General features: G+C 39.5%; 1 protein-coding gene across 2 annotated transcripts in view; it reads right to left on the reverse strand.

Moving 5' to 3' along the window:
* The window catches only part of CNTNAP5 (contactin associated protein family member 5), an 881,311-nt gene that overhangs the window by 40,549 nt on the left and 822,772 nt on the right, over positions 1-17,990 (reverse strand). For both annotated transcript variants that reach the window (XR_009009129.1, XM_007169254.3), the window contains exons 20-21: positions 16,525-16,655; positions 8,877-8,964 (exon numbers count right to left, since the gene is read on the reverse strand). Coding sequence is in view for 1 of the 2 variants with exons in the window: in XM_007169254.3 (XP_007169316.3) it covers positions 8,877-8,964; positions 16,525-16,655 (219 nt within the window). In the remaining variant the exon portion in view is untranslated. The remainder of the gene's footprint in view (positions 1-8,876; positions 8,965-16,524; positions 16,656-17,990) is intronic.

Here is a 17,990-nt window from a genome sequence, read left to right on the forward strand (position 1 = left end):
ATGATTAAAGCCTGGCCCTAGAGTTTACTTTTAAGCCCATCACAGTTAAGGCTAAGGACACAAGGTTTTTATTTAGGAGCCCTCAACAGAAAACAGAGTGTACGTCGTCTGGACTATCTTATATTATTTGTTAAAAAACAAAATGTGGCAGGACTGATTGGGAGTGCAGGACTCAGACTCGCAATGTGTGACTTTAGATGCCAAGTCCACCACTGGCTAGTTTTGTGACATTGGACAAGTCACTTAACCTGTGACTCAGTTTCCTCATCTATAAAATAAGAGTAATGATAGGTGTTACCTTCTTGGGTTGTTGTGAGGAAAAAATTAGTTAACATAAGAGCTTAGCAACCCAAGTGCCCATCAACAGATGAATCGATAAAGAAGATGTGGTACATATACACAATGGAATATTCCTCAGCCATAAAAAAAGAATGAAATAATGCCATTTGCAACAACATGGATGGTCCTAGAGATTATCATACTAAGTGAAGTAAGCCAGAGATGGATAAATATATATGATATCACTTATATGTGGAATCTTAAAAAATGATACAAATGAACTTTTTTACAAAACAAAAATAGACTCCCCGACATAGAAAACAAACTTATGCTTACCAAAGGGGAAACGGGGGAGGAGGAGGAGAAATTGGAATTTGCGATTAACAGATACAGACTACTATATATAAAATAAATAAACAACAAGGACCTACTGTGTAGCACAGGGAACTATATTCAATATCTTGTAATAAACTATAGTGGAAAAGAACATGAAAATGAATATATATATATAATATATGTGTGTGTGTGTATGTATAATTGAGTAACTTTGCTGTATACCTGAAACTAACAACAACACTAAATTAACTATACTTCAATTAAAAATAAGGAAAAAATAAAACCTAAGAGTTTAGATCTAGCACAGAGCAGTGCATTATTAAATAATAACTAATAAAAAACAATAATAACAATGTTATTATTATAATATTATAATATACTATAATATTAGTTTATTATAATAAAATAATAACAATGTATTATAATATTAATATGCTATACTATTAATAATAGCATACTATTATTAGTATTATTATTTGATTAATGTGGAAAACCAAGTTATTTACCATAGCCTAAAAGAGATATTCCAAAACCTTGAACAACATTAATATTCTCAACCCAACCTTGATAACTTTCCTTTGAAAGAGGGAGAATTTTAAAGTGAGCAGTATCTTTAGAACAGGGACAGATTGTTTATGTGTTTGTCTGTTTGTTTGTTTGTCTGGGGGTATCTATATGGCCTAGCACATTGCCTGCTCCATAGTATGCTCAATAATTTTTGTGTCATGAGAACTAATTGAAACTTTTTTTCTGTAACAGACATGTCATTGGCTTCTGGCAGACCACACAAAATATCCTTTGTTAATACAGTCAGGGGAGGACATATAAAGTCTGTTCAAAGAGTGCTTTTGTTTTTACAAAAAACAAACGACTTTTACAGAGAAACACAAGCATGGAGCAGGTCTGGGTTCTGATCATGTAGTAGTTCCTTGAAAATGCAAAGTAAAATTGCATTTTTAATCAGAAGATAACACACATTCCTGTTGCATGACGTGAAACTAAATCATCTATTGCATTTTCCACGAGGAAAAATGCAGTTCATTATTCTTTAAAAGAAACAGTAACGAATGCCCTGTAGTCCAGTTGTGATTCAATGTTCGTTATCTTCAAGGGAGAAAGGATAAGATGGGTATTTAGGAAGTTGGAATGATTACTGAAATCTGATATTTCAGGATCCTTTAAAACACATCATTCACAGGGAGGTCAGATTAGAGTAATGAGTCTGAAATATTTTATTATTCAGGGAAACAGTATCATTAAGAAATTTCTGGATATAATATGAGACAATTACACACAATATTAGAATTTGAGTCAGGAAGGGGCTGTGGTTTGGAGATCTTTTTATTTACTAGAGAACTAGAGATGCCCATAAACAAAGTGAAACATTATTTAAGAAACCTATGAATTCAAAATAAAATAATTTTTCAGTAGTCTCTTCGGGAGCTATAAACTTGTTCCAAAGAAGATAACATGCATTTCATAAAAGAGGAACTCTCAACGATTATCTTTTCTGTTGCAACACACTTAGACTATTGATGTACACAAGCACAATGCAGTTCCCAGATTATGCACAATTCCAAGCCTACCTCGTAGAACTGCATCCCATTCTTTCCTGGTTAAAAGGGGTAGCAGAATGTGAATGAGAAAAAACAGTGCTCTTATTGGATTATTGTTGATTTGTCTTCCTCAGAGTCCATCTCACTCCGGTAAGAAAACTTCGGCTTCCTTTTAAGAAATAACATTTCCCTATTCTCAACACACGTGGATAATATTGACCTGCACCCTGCACCCTGTCCAGAGCCATAGCTGGGTGCATAATCCAAGCATGGCCACTCAGTGTATACTAATCCCTTGGTTATTGTCATCATCTGGACTTGTCACTTAACACAAATTGGTCCTTTGAGACTCAATCCAGGACTTTTTTCTGGAAATTTTAGAAATGAGAGGCTTTCTTTCCACCAGGGCTGTTGAAATGGTAGTGATCAAGCATGGGGTTGCTGATTCCACCTTTGTTACCATTGAAATTCTTCCTGAGAATAAAGCCCCATAGAGAGGTAAAGAGAGTCAAAGGTGGAGTGAGAAACAGACAGACAGACAGACAAAGGCTGAATCACAGTCACATTTGAACTTCTGAACCCAGCTGTGCCTGAAGCAAAGCCTACACTTTGAAATTTCCATTTTCACCAACTATTATATTATCTATTGTCAGTTTAAACTGGTTAAAGCTTGATATACCCTGAAAACAGCCCTGATTGATAGTGACTCATACTCCCATCTTCAAGGCTCACCACAGTCCAAAATTGCTCTTCCAGAATGCATTTGAGTTCCTCTTTGGAAATTACCTTTATAGCCACTTTTCCAGACTCATTAAAACAAAAACAGAAACAAAGCAAAACACAGTTCTCCTCAATGTTCCCACAATCTTCAAACATCAAAAACTTCTAATGTGCGGAGCGCGTGCTAAATACCGAGCACTTTGCATATCGTGTCTCATGGAAGGCTTACTCAGCTCTATGAATTAAATGTTGTCATCCTCGTTTTACTGATGAGGAACCATAGACAGATTAGACAATTCACCATGGTCACACACTAGTAATTACAGAGGAGGAAAGCCAAACATGACTTAGTTTGTCTCTAAAAAGCTGAGCTGCTACACTCTAATTTTGCTTTTCAGTTTCATATCAATTGGACCACTCTTGAATCAGAAGGGGGGCCCAACTGTGTACAAAATTTAAAAAAAAGTAGAGTACGGTCTTCCCAAATGAGTACTTTGCAGTACTCACCTTTCACTTACATGCATAAATTCTGCTGTGCTGTCTAAAAATATCAGGCATAACTCTTCACCTACAAAATGTTTGAGAAATGATTTAACATGAAAACAATCAGGGTGTTCGGTCAACAAGACTCTGATGTTGCAGAAGACACAGTAGGCTTGACATTCAAAACTGAGGGATTTGGGAGAATCAAAAATCCCTGTTCTACAGACACAATCAGAACTCACTTCATCTGAACAAGCCAAAAGCATAGGCAAGCGCTCACAACTAGCCCTACAGTTTCTAGATCAGCTGGGTTCTTTTGCAGGTTGAGAAGGAATTTTTTCAATTTCTAATGGCTTGTTAGGGCCAAGTGAATTTTGAAACTACCTGGGCAAACAGCCATCAGAGCAAAAGAATAATGTCTCTGCCAGGTGTGAGGTTCAGCCTATCAAATTGGCAAGTAGGCAGGAAATTAATAAATGCTGGCGGCATAAACAGATAATCCTGTAAGTATGCCCTGAGTGCAAATCTCATTTGAATGTCTATTTGGAATCTGTTAACTACAGTTTAAAAGCAGTACTACAATTCCTTTCCACCTAAACTTGAAAATGTTTCCATATTTTAAAAAGTAACTGTTTCCTAAATCTGCAGTATGATAAGAGTCTCCTCTCAGGAAGAAAAAAATAATAACAATTATAATAATTCCTTAATTCTTAGTTTTCTAAGATGTGTATATATATATATATATATATATATATATATATATATATATATACACACATGTATATATATATACAAAATGTGTGTATATGTGTGTATATATATATATATGCCATCAAATTTCTAAATCTGTCTGAATGTCCAAGTTCTTTTACCAGGGTTGAGTGAACAGAAATTTAGAAACACACTGGTAAGTCACACTATTTGAATCGAAGGAATATGCTTCTATGTTTTCTAAAGAATTCAGTAATTTTCCAGAAACAGATGATCTTGTCCAAAAGGGTGACTTCCCTAAATATATATACTTTTTTTCTTTTTAATGTTATCTTCTCTTTAATCATTCATGTAATAGACCAGAACCAAGAAATCTTTCTTAAAAGTCAAAGAACGTTAATAAACCAAGGAATAAACCTAACAACAGCCCATGACTTACCATAGGTAAACACCCATAATGCAATTTTAATGTCAATGATTTTATATTCTATTTTCATGGACTAGTCTCTACATCATAGGAATTCTCAAGAAAGAGACTTTTATTCATCATGGTATGTGTGTAGGCATATACCATGTAGAACCATCATTGGTACTAAATAACTACCTTCTAGAATGGTGAATTGGCCCTTCCTCTTACAGAAAGAAAATGAATAAATGTGTTCTGCTTTACAGTGGAATGCTGTTAATGGTATTGAAGAAAATTGGGACAACAGATTTACTATACTTATTTGCCCTTGGTCTATCCTATTAAAAATGCTTGCAAATCCTTGTTTTAGAGTTGAAAATGTCCAAACGAGTACTAGACTTTTCTAAAGTTGTGCAGTAGGGTTGCATTTGTCATAAATACCATGTACCCATTCCTGCACCATCCCTTCCTATAACAAATAAGAGTTCTTTCCGATGCATGAAGCTTCTTTCTGAAGGGTCTGCAGGATAGATGTCCCTCCTTAATAATGGACCTGATGTTTATATCATCTTCCCTCACCTCCAGATATAGACCTTTCATAGACCAGAAGCGTTGAGGTTAATTGTGGATCCAAGTGCTCTTGTCTGTTTATAGCAATTTGGAAGGGAAGGAAGGTGGGGAGGCAGGAGTCTCCCACACTTAGCCCAGTGAAGACATTTTATTGGATACTCTTCCTCAACCATAATCAAATTCTTTCCTATCTTTTCCAAAACAAAATGACAAGCTGGCCCTCAGTAATTTAGTACCCTGCTTTAAATTTTCATCCTTTCAATCTTATGTATTATGGGTTTAGTTCAAAAGACAGAAATGCCACAGGAATATCATACACAGTGGCAAGATTAATGGAGAGAAATTTTTAAATAAGAGGATGTTTCTAGAGCTGCCATTACACAAACTAGGTGCCATGAAAACAGCCAGAGCTTGGTGGTCTTACAGCCTTAATGATCTCCCTTCCCAAAATTCTCCTGATTTGGTTGAAGTGAGGATTCAATGGCTCGAGATGTATTTAGGTATCAGGGGACATATAATAGACCAGATGCTATAAAAAGTAATTCTGCTTCATTAAAATCAATCAACACATTTTTAATGTCTTGCTAAGCTTCAGGAAACAAAGAGGAATCCTAAGTTTGGAGAAGATTTTTTGGGGAAGAAAGATGAAACCAAGACAATCAGTCATCAACCAACACTAAGGTTGCATCAAGGAAAAGTACCTAAATAGTCTTGAAGAAGAATAGGAATCCTAGCCTTGAGCTATTGCTAGTTGAAGATGTTCAACCTATGACTCTTACATTCAAATCAGTGAAAAGGGGACAAGAAAAATAAAATCACCTAACAGAAAAGGGCATAAGTATAAAACCTCTCCACCTGGGATATGGCTCTGGATTGAAAAAAACTGTAACAAAAATAATAATAAAATGACATATTATGAAATCAAGAGTAACAACATTTCTTCTGAGACTTCATCCAGAGGTTTGGTCTCATTCAGGCCTTGAGCTTAAATTTATACTCACTTCTGTCCAGAAAAAAACCCAAAATGAGAAACAAATAATTTGAAATTGGTAGCACCTCCTGGCACCAGGAGGAAGTAAACACAAATCTTGCCTGAAGGAAAGCTTTCCAATTTCTGATCATCATTGTTCCTGCAAATTAATTTCAACCAAAAATGAGCTCACACACGTACTTATACACACACATAGCATAGGAGAACAAGCTATCATAGGAAAGAGTTAGAAAACAGAAAATAATAGATTTAGATCCCTATGGACTTCCAATGTTGGGAATATCAGAGACAAGATGTTTAATAACTAATAATGGAATACTTAAAGACATAAAAAGATTTAAAAAATAAGTGGGAACAACAGATTATCTTAATTAGAAGGCATGTTTGAAAAAGGATAAAGTATTACTTTAAAAAAAAACAATCAATGAAAAAATGACTCATTGAATAGGTTTAATGGGATATTAGGCATAAATGAAAAGAGAATTCATGAATTTGAAGATAAAACCCAATGAATATCCCAGAATACGAGACAGTGTTATAAAGAATAAAATTTATTTATAAGACGATGGTAAGAGACATGAGGATAGAGTTAAAAAGTCTGAGGTTTATCCAGTGCAGGCCGAAAGTAATTAAGTAGAGAGAATAAGAAAGAAGCATTATTGAGATGCTGAGAATTTTTGAGAGCTAATGGATAGAAACATATGAATAATACATATGAACTAGATACATAGGAACTAATGAATAAATGCAGGAAACATAAACATATCAAATAAGACAATTAAAAAGAAATCCACAATCAGACACATGGTAATAAGACTGCCAAACACCAAATTAAAAGAAATGACCTTAAAAGTAGGTTTTGGGTGTTGGGAGTGGTGGTGGTCAGAGCACTTTCAAAGGCAGGACAGGCTGACAGCCAGCTTTTCAATAGCCATATCAGAAGATGGGAGAGCCCAGTGTTGTGCTGCCGAGGGTTTAACCTGCATGTCTAGCAGCAGGGGGAGCCCCGACTTGCAGAATTTCTGAGCTCCATGGAGTAAACACTCCCAGGATGGCTGATTTCAAACTATCCTTGTGACATCACCGAAAGCAGAATTGGGCAGAGATGTATGTAACAGGTCCTTATGAGCCAGTGTGAGCTGATTCCATCACACCCACGGATAAATCCTTCAATGTCGAGTTGTACGTCTAGCAAAATTATCTTCCAGGAATAAAGATGAAAGGTGAAACTCCTGTTTTCAGATAAAGGACCCCTTATACAGAAAAAAATTCAAAAGAATTTACTTCGGAAACAAGGAAATCGAATCTGGTAGAAAGTAGAACATTCCACCAAATTAGTGACTGCATTAATAAATCAAAAAAGCAGTGTCTACATAAAATAATAATAATTATTAGTAGGAGGGGGGAATGGAATAAGAAATAAATGTAAAATTCAATCTAGAAGTCAGTCATTGTTGATTGGCTCATTCAACTGCCATTTTAGCAACTAAAACTGACATTTCCCAGACCTGACAGCAGATAGATTTCTGGATGCACGTTAACGTTCTGGAAATTAGGTACTGTTTATGAATCTGGAAGGCTATAGTGTGACAGGAGTCATTTATCTGCCTTTTCAGCTTTTTCTACTGGCCAGCAAAGCCATGGTAACCTGAAGTATTCTCTGCCACCCTTTTTAAGAGACCTTCTCTGCCTCTTGGGAGTTGACACATGCCACTGCGGCCACAGTGGCATCTGGACTCTAGCCTCGCATTAGGGATGGCCTGGGAGTTAATAGCTCCCCACTCATGAGCTCAGAGCTGCCTGGGGAGTTACTCCAAAATACTCTAACAAGAATGCACACTGTAAGTGCGGCCACAATTTTAAAAGCAACTTATTTCCTGAGTTAAATCCATTCCTGCTTAAAATGCCTCGGGTTACTAATGTTTTCTGCACTGTATTGTGACTGAGAGAATAAGAAAGAACATGCTAGAATCACAGGAAAAGTTGACAAGTAGAAAATAAGGAGGCAGAAACAAATCCAATCATACAAGCAACCCCCAAATGTACAGGGGCTTACATTTGCCAATTTATAAAATAGAAGATGGCCAAACTGGATAAAAATGCAGTATTTAGCTATAGCTCTTCACAAGATCATATATAAGGCTAAAAAAATAAAAGATTGAAAGGGAAATATGGAAAATGATATACCAGGCAAATACTAACTAAAGTAAAACCGAATTAGCTATATTAATAACAAACTAGATTAAGCACAGAGACATTAAAGTTAAAAAATATTACTCCAGTGTGAAAAAAAAGTTCAATTCACCAAAAAGATATAAAAATTTCAATCTTGCTTACACCTAATAAAAGTCATCATTAGATATAAAATGAAAATTCACAGATCTTCCTTAGGAAAAAAGAACGTCCATTATTATCGTAGGAGATTCCAATCCTCTTTGAATTTTTGATAAATTAGAAAACAGATTAAGGACTTACAGAATTAAATAATTGGGTTGTTCAAATCCTTAAATTATTTAAGTGAAATTTACATAAATTTAACTAAAGGAATTCAGTAAACGCTTTAAGTTAACTAATTTGAAATTAGGTAACAATAATTATTTTGGTGACTCACTTTGTTCATTTACCTTACTCGGGATTCTACGAAGTAGATATACATGCCACTTTCTGGTCCTGCCACACGTACCTCTCAGCCTCCCATAGCAGGACTCTTGGTTCTACATCTTGGATATTATCCGCATCTTGGTGTTTCCCCCGATGAAAATTATTTATTACTTTATTTATTTTAACAGAGCCTGCCGGAAAGGCATGGACAAGAAAAACAAACCTGTGACTTTGCCCAAGGTGAGGGACCTGATAGCCCTGAACTCAACCTCTGAGGAGAAGTTATAACTGAGTCGGAGGTGTTGATCCATCTGCAGGAAAAGAGACAACAAAGAAGCATCAGCAGAGGTCCGCATGTCCAGGACATAAAACACTCCCATATGAAACAGCTTTGAAAACACACGCAGGGCAGAGCCCTCTCTGGGACTTTCTCTCTGGAGAGATGAGAAACGTCTCGCTAATTCTCCCACAATGCGCATAAAATACCCGTTTCTTTACTCTTGGTGAAATAAAGGCGTTCACACAAGTCTTCTCCCTGGGAAATTCTGTACAGCTTTTGACAGGTATTTATCTCCCCACTGAGAGTTTCTCACCAAATTCTTTGCTGCAAACAAGCAAACAAATGAAGTCTTTCAAGAACGCTCGCTGTGCAGGATTAACATTAAAAGGAAAGCAGGCATTCATTCCCCATCTCTCCCCGCTTCTCCCCATTTGGTCCTTAAAACCATTACCACCTCCTTTGCTCCAATCATTCTGACCTGGCCTCATTCATGGGTGCCCTGGGGGGATTTTCCTGAGTGAATATTTCAGTTTGACAAAAGGTTTGACCCTGGGGAGGGGAGGCTAGCTGAACAGTTTCCACCAACATGAACAGATGATAATCCCATCTTGCAGATGAGTGAAAGCCACAAGGGGGATTCTTTGGGACTTTATCTCTAGGGTCATTCTTTAGGGAACCCTCCTTTCCACACACGTTGTTAATTCCAGTTCCATCTCTTTGTTCTCCTCCCCATTTCAAGGTATCGTTTCCCATCCATCCCCAGGTTTTTTCTGTCTAGTCAAACCCTACCAGTTTCTTCCCGGCTCTACTCTGAATATTCATATGATGTTATCCCTGGGAAGGATCCTTGTAACATATCACAGTTCATCTGTAGGAAGAGGAGACTAAGACCCCGTCAGCTGCGCGCCTGTCCCCGGGATCCCCTTGGGGGGCAGCTGACCAGGACACACACCCACTGCTCCCAGCTCCCACCACCAGCACCCTCCTTCTGTACCCACTGCTGTTCAGAGTGACCCTCTTCCAGGACTCTGGGTCCCGCGGTGGTTTCTGCTGTGAAGGAAGTCAGTGGCTATGACTTGTGACATGTGATTATATGGTTTATTTCTTTTTCATTCATGAAATTATGCTTTAATAATACTTGTTATTTATTGAAGACTTGGTATGTATGAGACACCATACTAAAGTATCCTTCAAAATGCATTCTTCCCTATAATACTGTGAAATAGACATTATTACCCCCTGTATTTCAGATGGTGGAACTGATGTCCCAGAGATCACAAACTTGGGCAAGGCCACATAGCATCACATAGCAGTGTCCCCTCAGCATGTGGCCCACCAACCACACAATATGGAGTTTGCTTTACTTGTCCGTACCTCTCTAGATGCTTGAGCAGCTTGTAGACAATCACTGTGTGTTCTTATTTCTGAATTTCTACAAAATTCATTCAACAAATGTTTGAGCATCTTCTATGTGCCAGATACTGTTCTAAGTGTTCCCAGAGTCCATCTCCTCCCAGAAGCTTTCCTTGATGCCTTGGTTAGATTAATTGATCCTGTTCTCTGTTCTCATGGTGCCTTTTTATTTTTTTCTACCTCTAACCTTGCATTTAAGATGCTGTATTATAATGATCTGCTCTCTCTCTCTCTCTCTCTCTCTCCCCCTCATTTTTCCCCACTAAACTATTGGCTCTTCGAGGCTCTTTTAGGTCCTACTACAGAAACTGGGAAAGTAAATCCAAAGATAGGTTTGCTGAGTGAATAAACAAACATCCTGTACTGATTCCCTTTCTATCTTTTGGGTTATGAAGACAGCATCCATCACAACACCAGTATGCCTCCGGCTGCCCTGGTGGCCTCCACACCTTTATACAACATAGGGTTTTTCATACCCATGGTCCTCACCGGCAATCTATTTAATGCCCAGATTCAGTCCTTGCCCTGAAGGAGTTTTCTCTCTGCCTTATCTCAGAGCTCTCACCTACACTCTGGAACTGTCTCTTCCAGCAAGGGGCAGGGTGCCTCTTCTCATGTTTTGTTGCCCAGGTTGGAGAGGAGGCTAAAGTGAGTGGGAATTTCCTGCTGAGTGGAGAGCAGTAGAAGGATTCTTAGAACTGAAGGTTGAGCTGAGATTCCTCCAGCTCCTGCCTCTCACCTCCTCCCCAGGCTCCAAAGGATCAGTTTCCTATGCAAGTGATTCCCTCAACACTGTCACGCTTGGAAGAGCTAATTGTTCTAGTATATGAGTCATTCTTGTCCTACTGTTCTGCTTTGTGGGAACTTACCTGGTCCTTTCTACTTTAATCAGATGACAAAGAAGGGGGAGAAGGAGGTGAATGACACTTAATCAAAGGGTTATTTTTTTTAATAAGTATTTATAAAGGTTTGGAGATGAAGGTAGGATGATTCAAAGAAGGCTTGAGATAGTTGGGGAATGGATTCCAGCCCTGACGTGGAGTGAGGGCACCTGAGTGCACCTGAGGGCACCCTTAGTACTGACTCAGGTGCTGGGTTACCCATTTGAAAAGCTTAGCAAATACACAGGGCAAAAGCAAAAAAAAGTGGGGGGTTGTACCACAAACATTTATTTCTAGGACCTCAGTCTTTATGATAGGGACTAGGCAATCACTGAAGTCTTCAACGAGAAATACATTATTATGTTATACTCCCTTATGTTTATTTTATGCTTTAGGATTGCTTTTCTTTTTAACTGCTCTTGGTGAGGTGGTGAGGGAGTGAAGTACCACAGTCCTTTAAACTTTAGGGTGCCTAAAATTTGTGATCTGGCCTGGAGAAGCTTTGTTAATCTCAGAATCAAGGATGCCCAGTGGTCTTGTCAAGTCATTAAATGAGATGAGAAAAGGAGGGAAATTGAACAAATCTTTTTCTTTTTTTCTTTCTTTCTTTTCTTTTTTTTTTTTTGTGACCCCTAGATGCCAAGCTTCTCATTTGGTCCTTTAGTTATGCTCTTTCACAGAACCTTTACCAGAACCGACTGAGCTCAGCTGCATTTGCACCCCAGCCCATCCCCACGACACTCAAACTTTTTTTTACAGATAAATAGACTGAACCTCAGAAAGGTGTATAACCCGTCTAAGATCCCAGAGCATAAATGATGGAGCTGGGATTTACACCCAAGCCTGTCCCACACTAGGGATCCCTCTCTTGATCTCAGGGTCTTCACCTCTCAGAGGAAGACATTAACTCCATGGATTGAAAATGCTGGGCCTCCTCCTTCTTTACAGCTCGTAATTGTGCTGGCATTTTGGTAACCTGGCTTAATCTGTTTAATGACATTAATGTATTTTAAGTAGGGACCCTGTAGATTACCTCCACCACCAGGGCACGGGTCGGGACACCTGAGCCTTAGAAACCACTGGCCAAATTACAATTCTCAAATCATCACCAGGATTTCTCACTCTTGCCTGCAGCCCTGGTGCCTAAGGACTCTTTCCTAGGGTCACACGGGGCAGAGAGGAGAAGGACTAGCAACTCGAGACTATACCTTGTGGAAGGGTCTGTTCTTAGCTACTGGAGGCCTCTGGCTAGCTGAGTATAGTGCTAACCATCTGCCCTCTCTTTATAACTGGTTCTGAGTAATGCCTGAGACTGAGAAGGGGCAGTAGCTTACCCCTTTCTGTTTTTACTAAATAGCTTGTTCCTTTTTTTTTTCTATTTTTTTGTTGTTGTTTTGGTTTTTGTTGTTGTTGCTTTTTAAATTTGGCTGCGCAAGCCACGCGGGATCTTAGTTCCCCAACCAGGGACTGAACCTGTGCCCTCAGCAGTGAAGGCACAGGGTCCTAACCACTGGACCGCCAGGGAAGGCTTGTTCTAAGTGGAGAGGAAGGAGAAGAGATAGGGCAAGGGGGGTGGGGGTGGGTGGGAGTGTCACAGAGACAAGTATGTCATGTGACTGTGTCAATAAATTGATTTAGAGTTAAAAAACAAAGAAACTGTCCGTCTCCATTTCTTTCTGCTACTTCTGTGCTTTGGAAATGGTATGTCTTCCACCGATATGTGCTTATCGTTGACTATTGATTGATTGGTGGGAACCCTTGAGATGGAGAATAGAAGGGAGTACTGCATTGATCTCTCACTGCCCTATTTGTGCCTTTTGTTTGTGGAAAAGAAGACAGGAAACAGAAAGAAAAAGAGAAGCGGTCATATATGCAAATGCCCACCAGCATGCAGCCCAGATGTCCCATCAAGGCCTCAGTCAAGACATGTTCAAAAAAGATGTCAACATTTCCACCTCCTTTGTCCTCTAATCTGGCCTCAACCCAAAGACTTTTAACTCTTATTTCAAGAGTCAATACTAGAGGTGAGTCCATTAAATTATAATCATTCAGGAATTGTGATTGTGTCCTATATTTGCCAATGACTCCTGAACTTCCATCCAATCAAAAAAACGAATAGTCAGTCTTGACTTATCCCATAATCCATATCCAGACAGTCACCTAAGGCTACTGACATTCCTTTCAGACCTTTCTCAAGTCTTCCTCTCACTGGCTACCCCACTGCACTAGTTGAGGCCCTTATCTTCTCTTCCTGCCTGGTCTCCATCCTATATCTCATGGCTCCCAAATGTGTATTTCCATGGAGCAATCACAGCGAGCCTCTGGAAACGAAAGCCTTCCCATGCTACTTCTCCTGCTTAAATCCAGTGGTTTCCCTTCCCCTCTCCACAGGGCTAATTTAATCTTCTCCACATAAGCCTTGTGGAATTAATTCACCTAAGTCAAAAATATTTATTAAGGACCTGCTATATGTGAGACACTGCTTGATAAATTGGGGGTCCCATGGTAATGAAAATAAACAAGAATCCCTGTCCTCATGAAGCTTACATTTTAGAGGAGAGAGATAGGACAAGAAATTAGATAAATAGATAAGTTGTATCGGATGCTAGACAGTGCTTAAGTGCTTTAGGATTGAAGTCAAGGAGCTGGATTGCTGTATTAAATAAGGCACCCAAAGATGACATCCTTGAGTCAAATTTTGAGTGAAGTCCTGAAGGAAGTACAAGTACAGGTAAGCAATGTAGATACATGAACAATCGTGTTCTAGGCACAGCAAACTCAGGCGCTCTGAAAATAGCAAGCAGTCCAGAGTGGCCTGAGTGGAGTTACAGAGGGCACAGGAATGGGTGAGATCAGAGAAGTCACAGCAGGAAGAGAGCAAGGTGTGTGGGGTCATGGAGATGCTCTTAAGCCACTGCAAGATCTTTGGCTTTACTCTGCGTAAGAAAGGAAACCATGGAAGGGGTCTGGACAGAAGAGTGTCACGATCTGACTAATGTTTTAATAGGATCACTCAGGTTGCTGTGTTCAGAAGAGGCTGTAGGGGAACAAAAAGAGGAGCAGGGGTATGTCAATTAAAGGCAACTCATGTGATCCAGCAACCCCATTCCCAGGCAAATATCCAGAGAAAACTCTAATTCGAAAACATACATGAACCCCAATGTTCATAACAGTACTATCTGCAATAGCCAGGACAGGGAAGCAACCGACATGTCCATCGACAGATGAACAGATAAAGAAGATATGATATATACATACAATGTAATATTACCCAGCCATAAAAAAGAATGAAATAATGTCATTTGCAGTAACATGGATGGACCTAGAGATGATCATACTAAGTGAAGTAAACCAGACAGAGAAAGACAGATGTCATATGATATCACTCATATGTGGAATCTAAAAAATGATACAGATGAACTTATTTATGAAACAGAAACAGACTCACAGACATAGAAAACAAACTTACGGTTACCAAAGGGGAAAGGGAGTGGGGGAGGGATAAATTGGGAGGTTGAGATTAACATAAACACACTACTATATATAAAATAGATAAACAACAAGGTCCTGCTGTATAGCACAGGGAACTACACTCAATATCCTGTAATAAACCATAATGGAAAAGAATATATACAAAAGAAAAGGTCACTGTGTCAAATGCCAGTGAAAGACAAATGAGGAAGAGACCATTGGATTCAGCAAGATCCGGCCACTGCTCTCTTGAGAAGTGTGATTTTGTAGCCGCTCAGTGACAAACTTTCATTGGGTAGGTTTAAGAAAAAGGAAGGGGAAATTTGGCGAACAAGCCTATAATCAACGTTTCCAAGGAATTGGGCAATAAACTGAAAGAGAAAATGGGACAGTACATGGAGTCAGATAAGAGAGTGAGTTTTCCTTCCCTCCCGACACCGTACTTTTTTGTTCATATTTTTGGTTTTCTTCAATGCCTGTAATACTTGCATGCTTTATGCTTTGGGAAGCCATTAAGTGGAGCTGGAAAAATGCTGTAAAGAAAGGTGAGGAGGGTAATGCTGCAGTGATGCTCTCCACTAGGTATGAGGTCTGGCCTACAAGTGATTGGTCAGGTCTTCGCTAGAGCCATTAGCTGTTCGTTTTCAGCAACAGGAGGGAAAGAGGTGCACAGACACAGATGGAAGTAGGTGGAGAAATGTGCTGAGAGCATGCGGATGTTCTCTTCTGAATGCTACATTCTTTCACAGAAAGAAGGCAATGAAGTCATCTACCAAGAGTGGAGATTGAATTGCAATTGTCGGCCGTCTAAGGAGAGAGAGGGAAAGTTTAAAATTGCCAACTAGGAGATCAGGAGGATGGATGAATTAACAAAGACTAAGGGGTGATTTCTGGGCAGATTTAAGAGCTCGCCTGAGGTCATGATTCTAAAGGGGGATGGTCTGGACTCTGCCCATTTTCTATTGCGATCCACTATTGCCTGATGCTCCTCTTTGTACCAAGACCCCGGGAATTCTGTGGAGTACCTGACACACACTCTGCTCTTTCAGACAGCTTTGCAGGGGCTTACTGGGACCCTCTGCCTCTTTCTTCCCCACCCAGCCCATTCAAAATCAACGTCAAGACTCAATTTACTCCTAACTTCTTCCAGAATGTAAGTACCGTTGATCTTTGGACAACATGTGTTTGAACTGTGCAGGTCCTTTTATACGAGGAGTTTTTTCAATAGTAAATATTATACAACAGTACTATGGGATCCTCCATTGGTTGAATCCACAGATGGGGAACTGTGGATACAGAGGAACTGAAGACAGTGAGGGCCACCTATAAGTTATACTCAAGTTTTTGACTGGGCGGGGGGTCAGTGCCCCTAACCTCCCCTCCTTGTTGTTCAGGGTTACCCGTACTGATGCCCAGGTGAGGTGGGTGCCCTCATCCATGCTCCTGTATCACCTGTGCACTCTCCTCCCACAGCCTTTATCCATCCCTTGTGATTTCCTCATTCTGCTACAGTTCAGGGGATATCAAAACTGAACAGGCATCAGCATCACTTGTTCCCCCTCCCCACAAAAAAGTTTCTGATTAAGTAGATCTGACGTGGAGCCCAAAAATGAGTATTTCTTACAAGGTCCCAAGTGATACTGATGCTGATGAGGGGGGTGCACCCTGAGGACCACTATTCTAATTCTCCAAAGGCTAAGGCTGAGTGTGATTTTTACCTGCCCCCAGAACTTGGCTGCACAGTTGGCTCAGGGTCGAAGCTCAGAAAAGTTGTATTGCGGACCAAAGGCACATTTGGCTGAATGAGAAGAAGGGAAGTAAGGTACCTGAATGGTAAGCACTCTGCCCTCTCGGTTAATCTTCAGGTGGTGCAGTCTTCTGTTGGCAAAGTTCTCTGTATCGATGGTGAATACATGGGTTTCTTCCTTGCTTAGCTGGTAGCGAACTTGTAAGCTTCCTTGAAAGACAAACATTAGACATTAGAATTAAAGATAGGAGCCATAAATGCAAAAATACGATCAGATTGTCTTTTAATTGATTGTGACTGTTTTCTAGGGACCTATGTCTCAATCTTTTCATCGTTCACATTTTGAAAAGGTATTACATATCTTGTGACTATAGCATCTAGGTCCATATTAAAAATCCTGAGTATAGCTGAAATACTTTTGTGTGTGCGTGTGTGTGTGTGTATGTGTGTGTGTTATCGTAAACCAAAATACCAGTTTGGAAAATAAAACAACCACAAGTCTATTTTGTAACTGGATTGTGAAAACTTTAATAAGATAAAATCATTTCCCACGCTCTCTTCAATTCCTACCATTTCCTAGAACTCCCTTTCTTCCTAATTGCCTTCCTGGAATTTCAGAATATGTAATGTGAAATAAGATTGTAAAGTAATCTAGGCAGAATAGGAGAGAATAATTTAGGGTAATGAGGCCATTACCCAACAGAGTCAGCCAATAGCAGAAGCTCCCTACCGCTAACCCTGGTTTCCTTGATTCCTCCTCTGCTTTTGGCTCTGATAATCATCAATTTCCATTGGGGGTGTATTTTCTCACTTAAAAACTAATCATAGCTCCCCAGAAGTGGCATATTTGGTGCTGAGAGGAGCTCAGACATGGGGCAAGAGGCCTGCCAGGGGAAGGGAAAGGGCCCGTCTTGTGAACTAGTGGGATGGTGGCTGGCATGCTCTTTCCGGCTCCTTCTGGTTCTAAGAACTTGGGGTTTTAATATATAATTCAACCCAATAAAATAAATCAGCATGTGATAATTATGTGTCAGGCATGGTGATAAGGACCACATTCCTTGAAGTTACTTGGGACTCTCTTACCATCCCACTGTGTGGGTCATTCATACACACATTCTGTATATACCTATCCATTTTAGAAATCACTTCCATTTTATACATCTTTACCAATACCTGCCTAGCAACCATCCATCTTAGATGTCAGTACTCTCAACCAGGACCCTGTCAAGGTATTTAATCTATATCTTCCCCAACATTCCAGTTTAGGTCTAAAACACCTCAACCATTTCTTCTAGAGCTCTACAGATATTGATCTCACCTTCTTAGGAGGTTTGATGCAATCAGTGATTCCCTAAGTATCCTAAGATATTCTATATCTTCCCCAACATTCCAGTTTAGGTCTAAAACACCCCAACCATTTCTTCTAGAGCTCTACAGATATTGATCTCACCTTCTTAGGAGGTTTGATGCAATCAGTGACTCCCTAAGTACCCTAAGAAGAGCTCCTGAAACCTCTTGCTAACTCATCGTCACACAGCTCCTAGG

The sequence above is a fragment of the Balaenoptera acutorostrata genome, chromosome 8 (assembly GCF_949987535.1).
Source record: "Balaenoptera acutorostrata chromosome 8, mBalAcu1.1, whole genome shotgun sequence".
NCBI lineage: Eukaryota > Metazoa > Chordata > Mammalia > Artiodactyla > Balaenopteridae > Balaenoptera > Balaenoptera acutorostrata.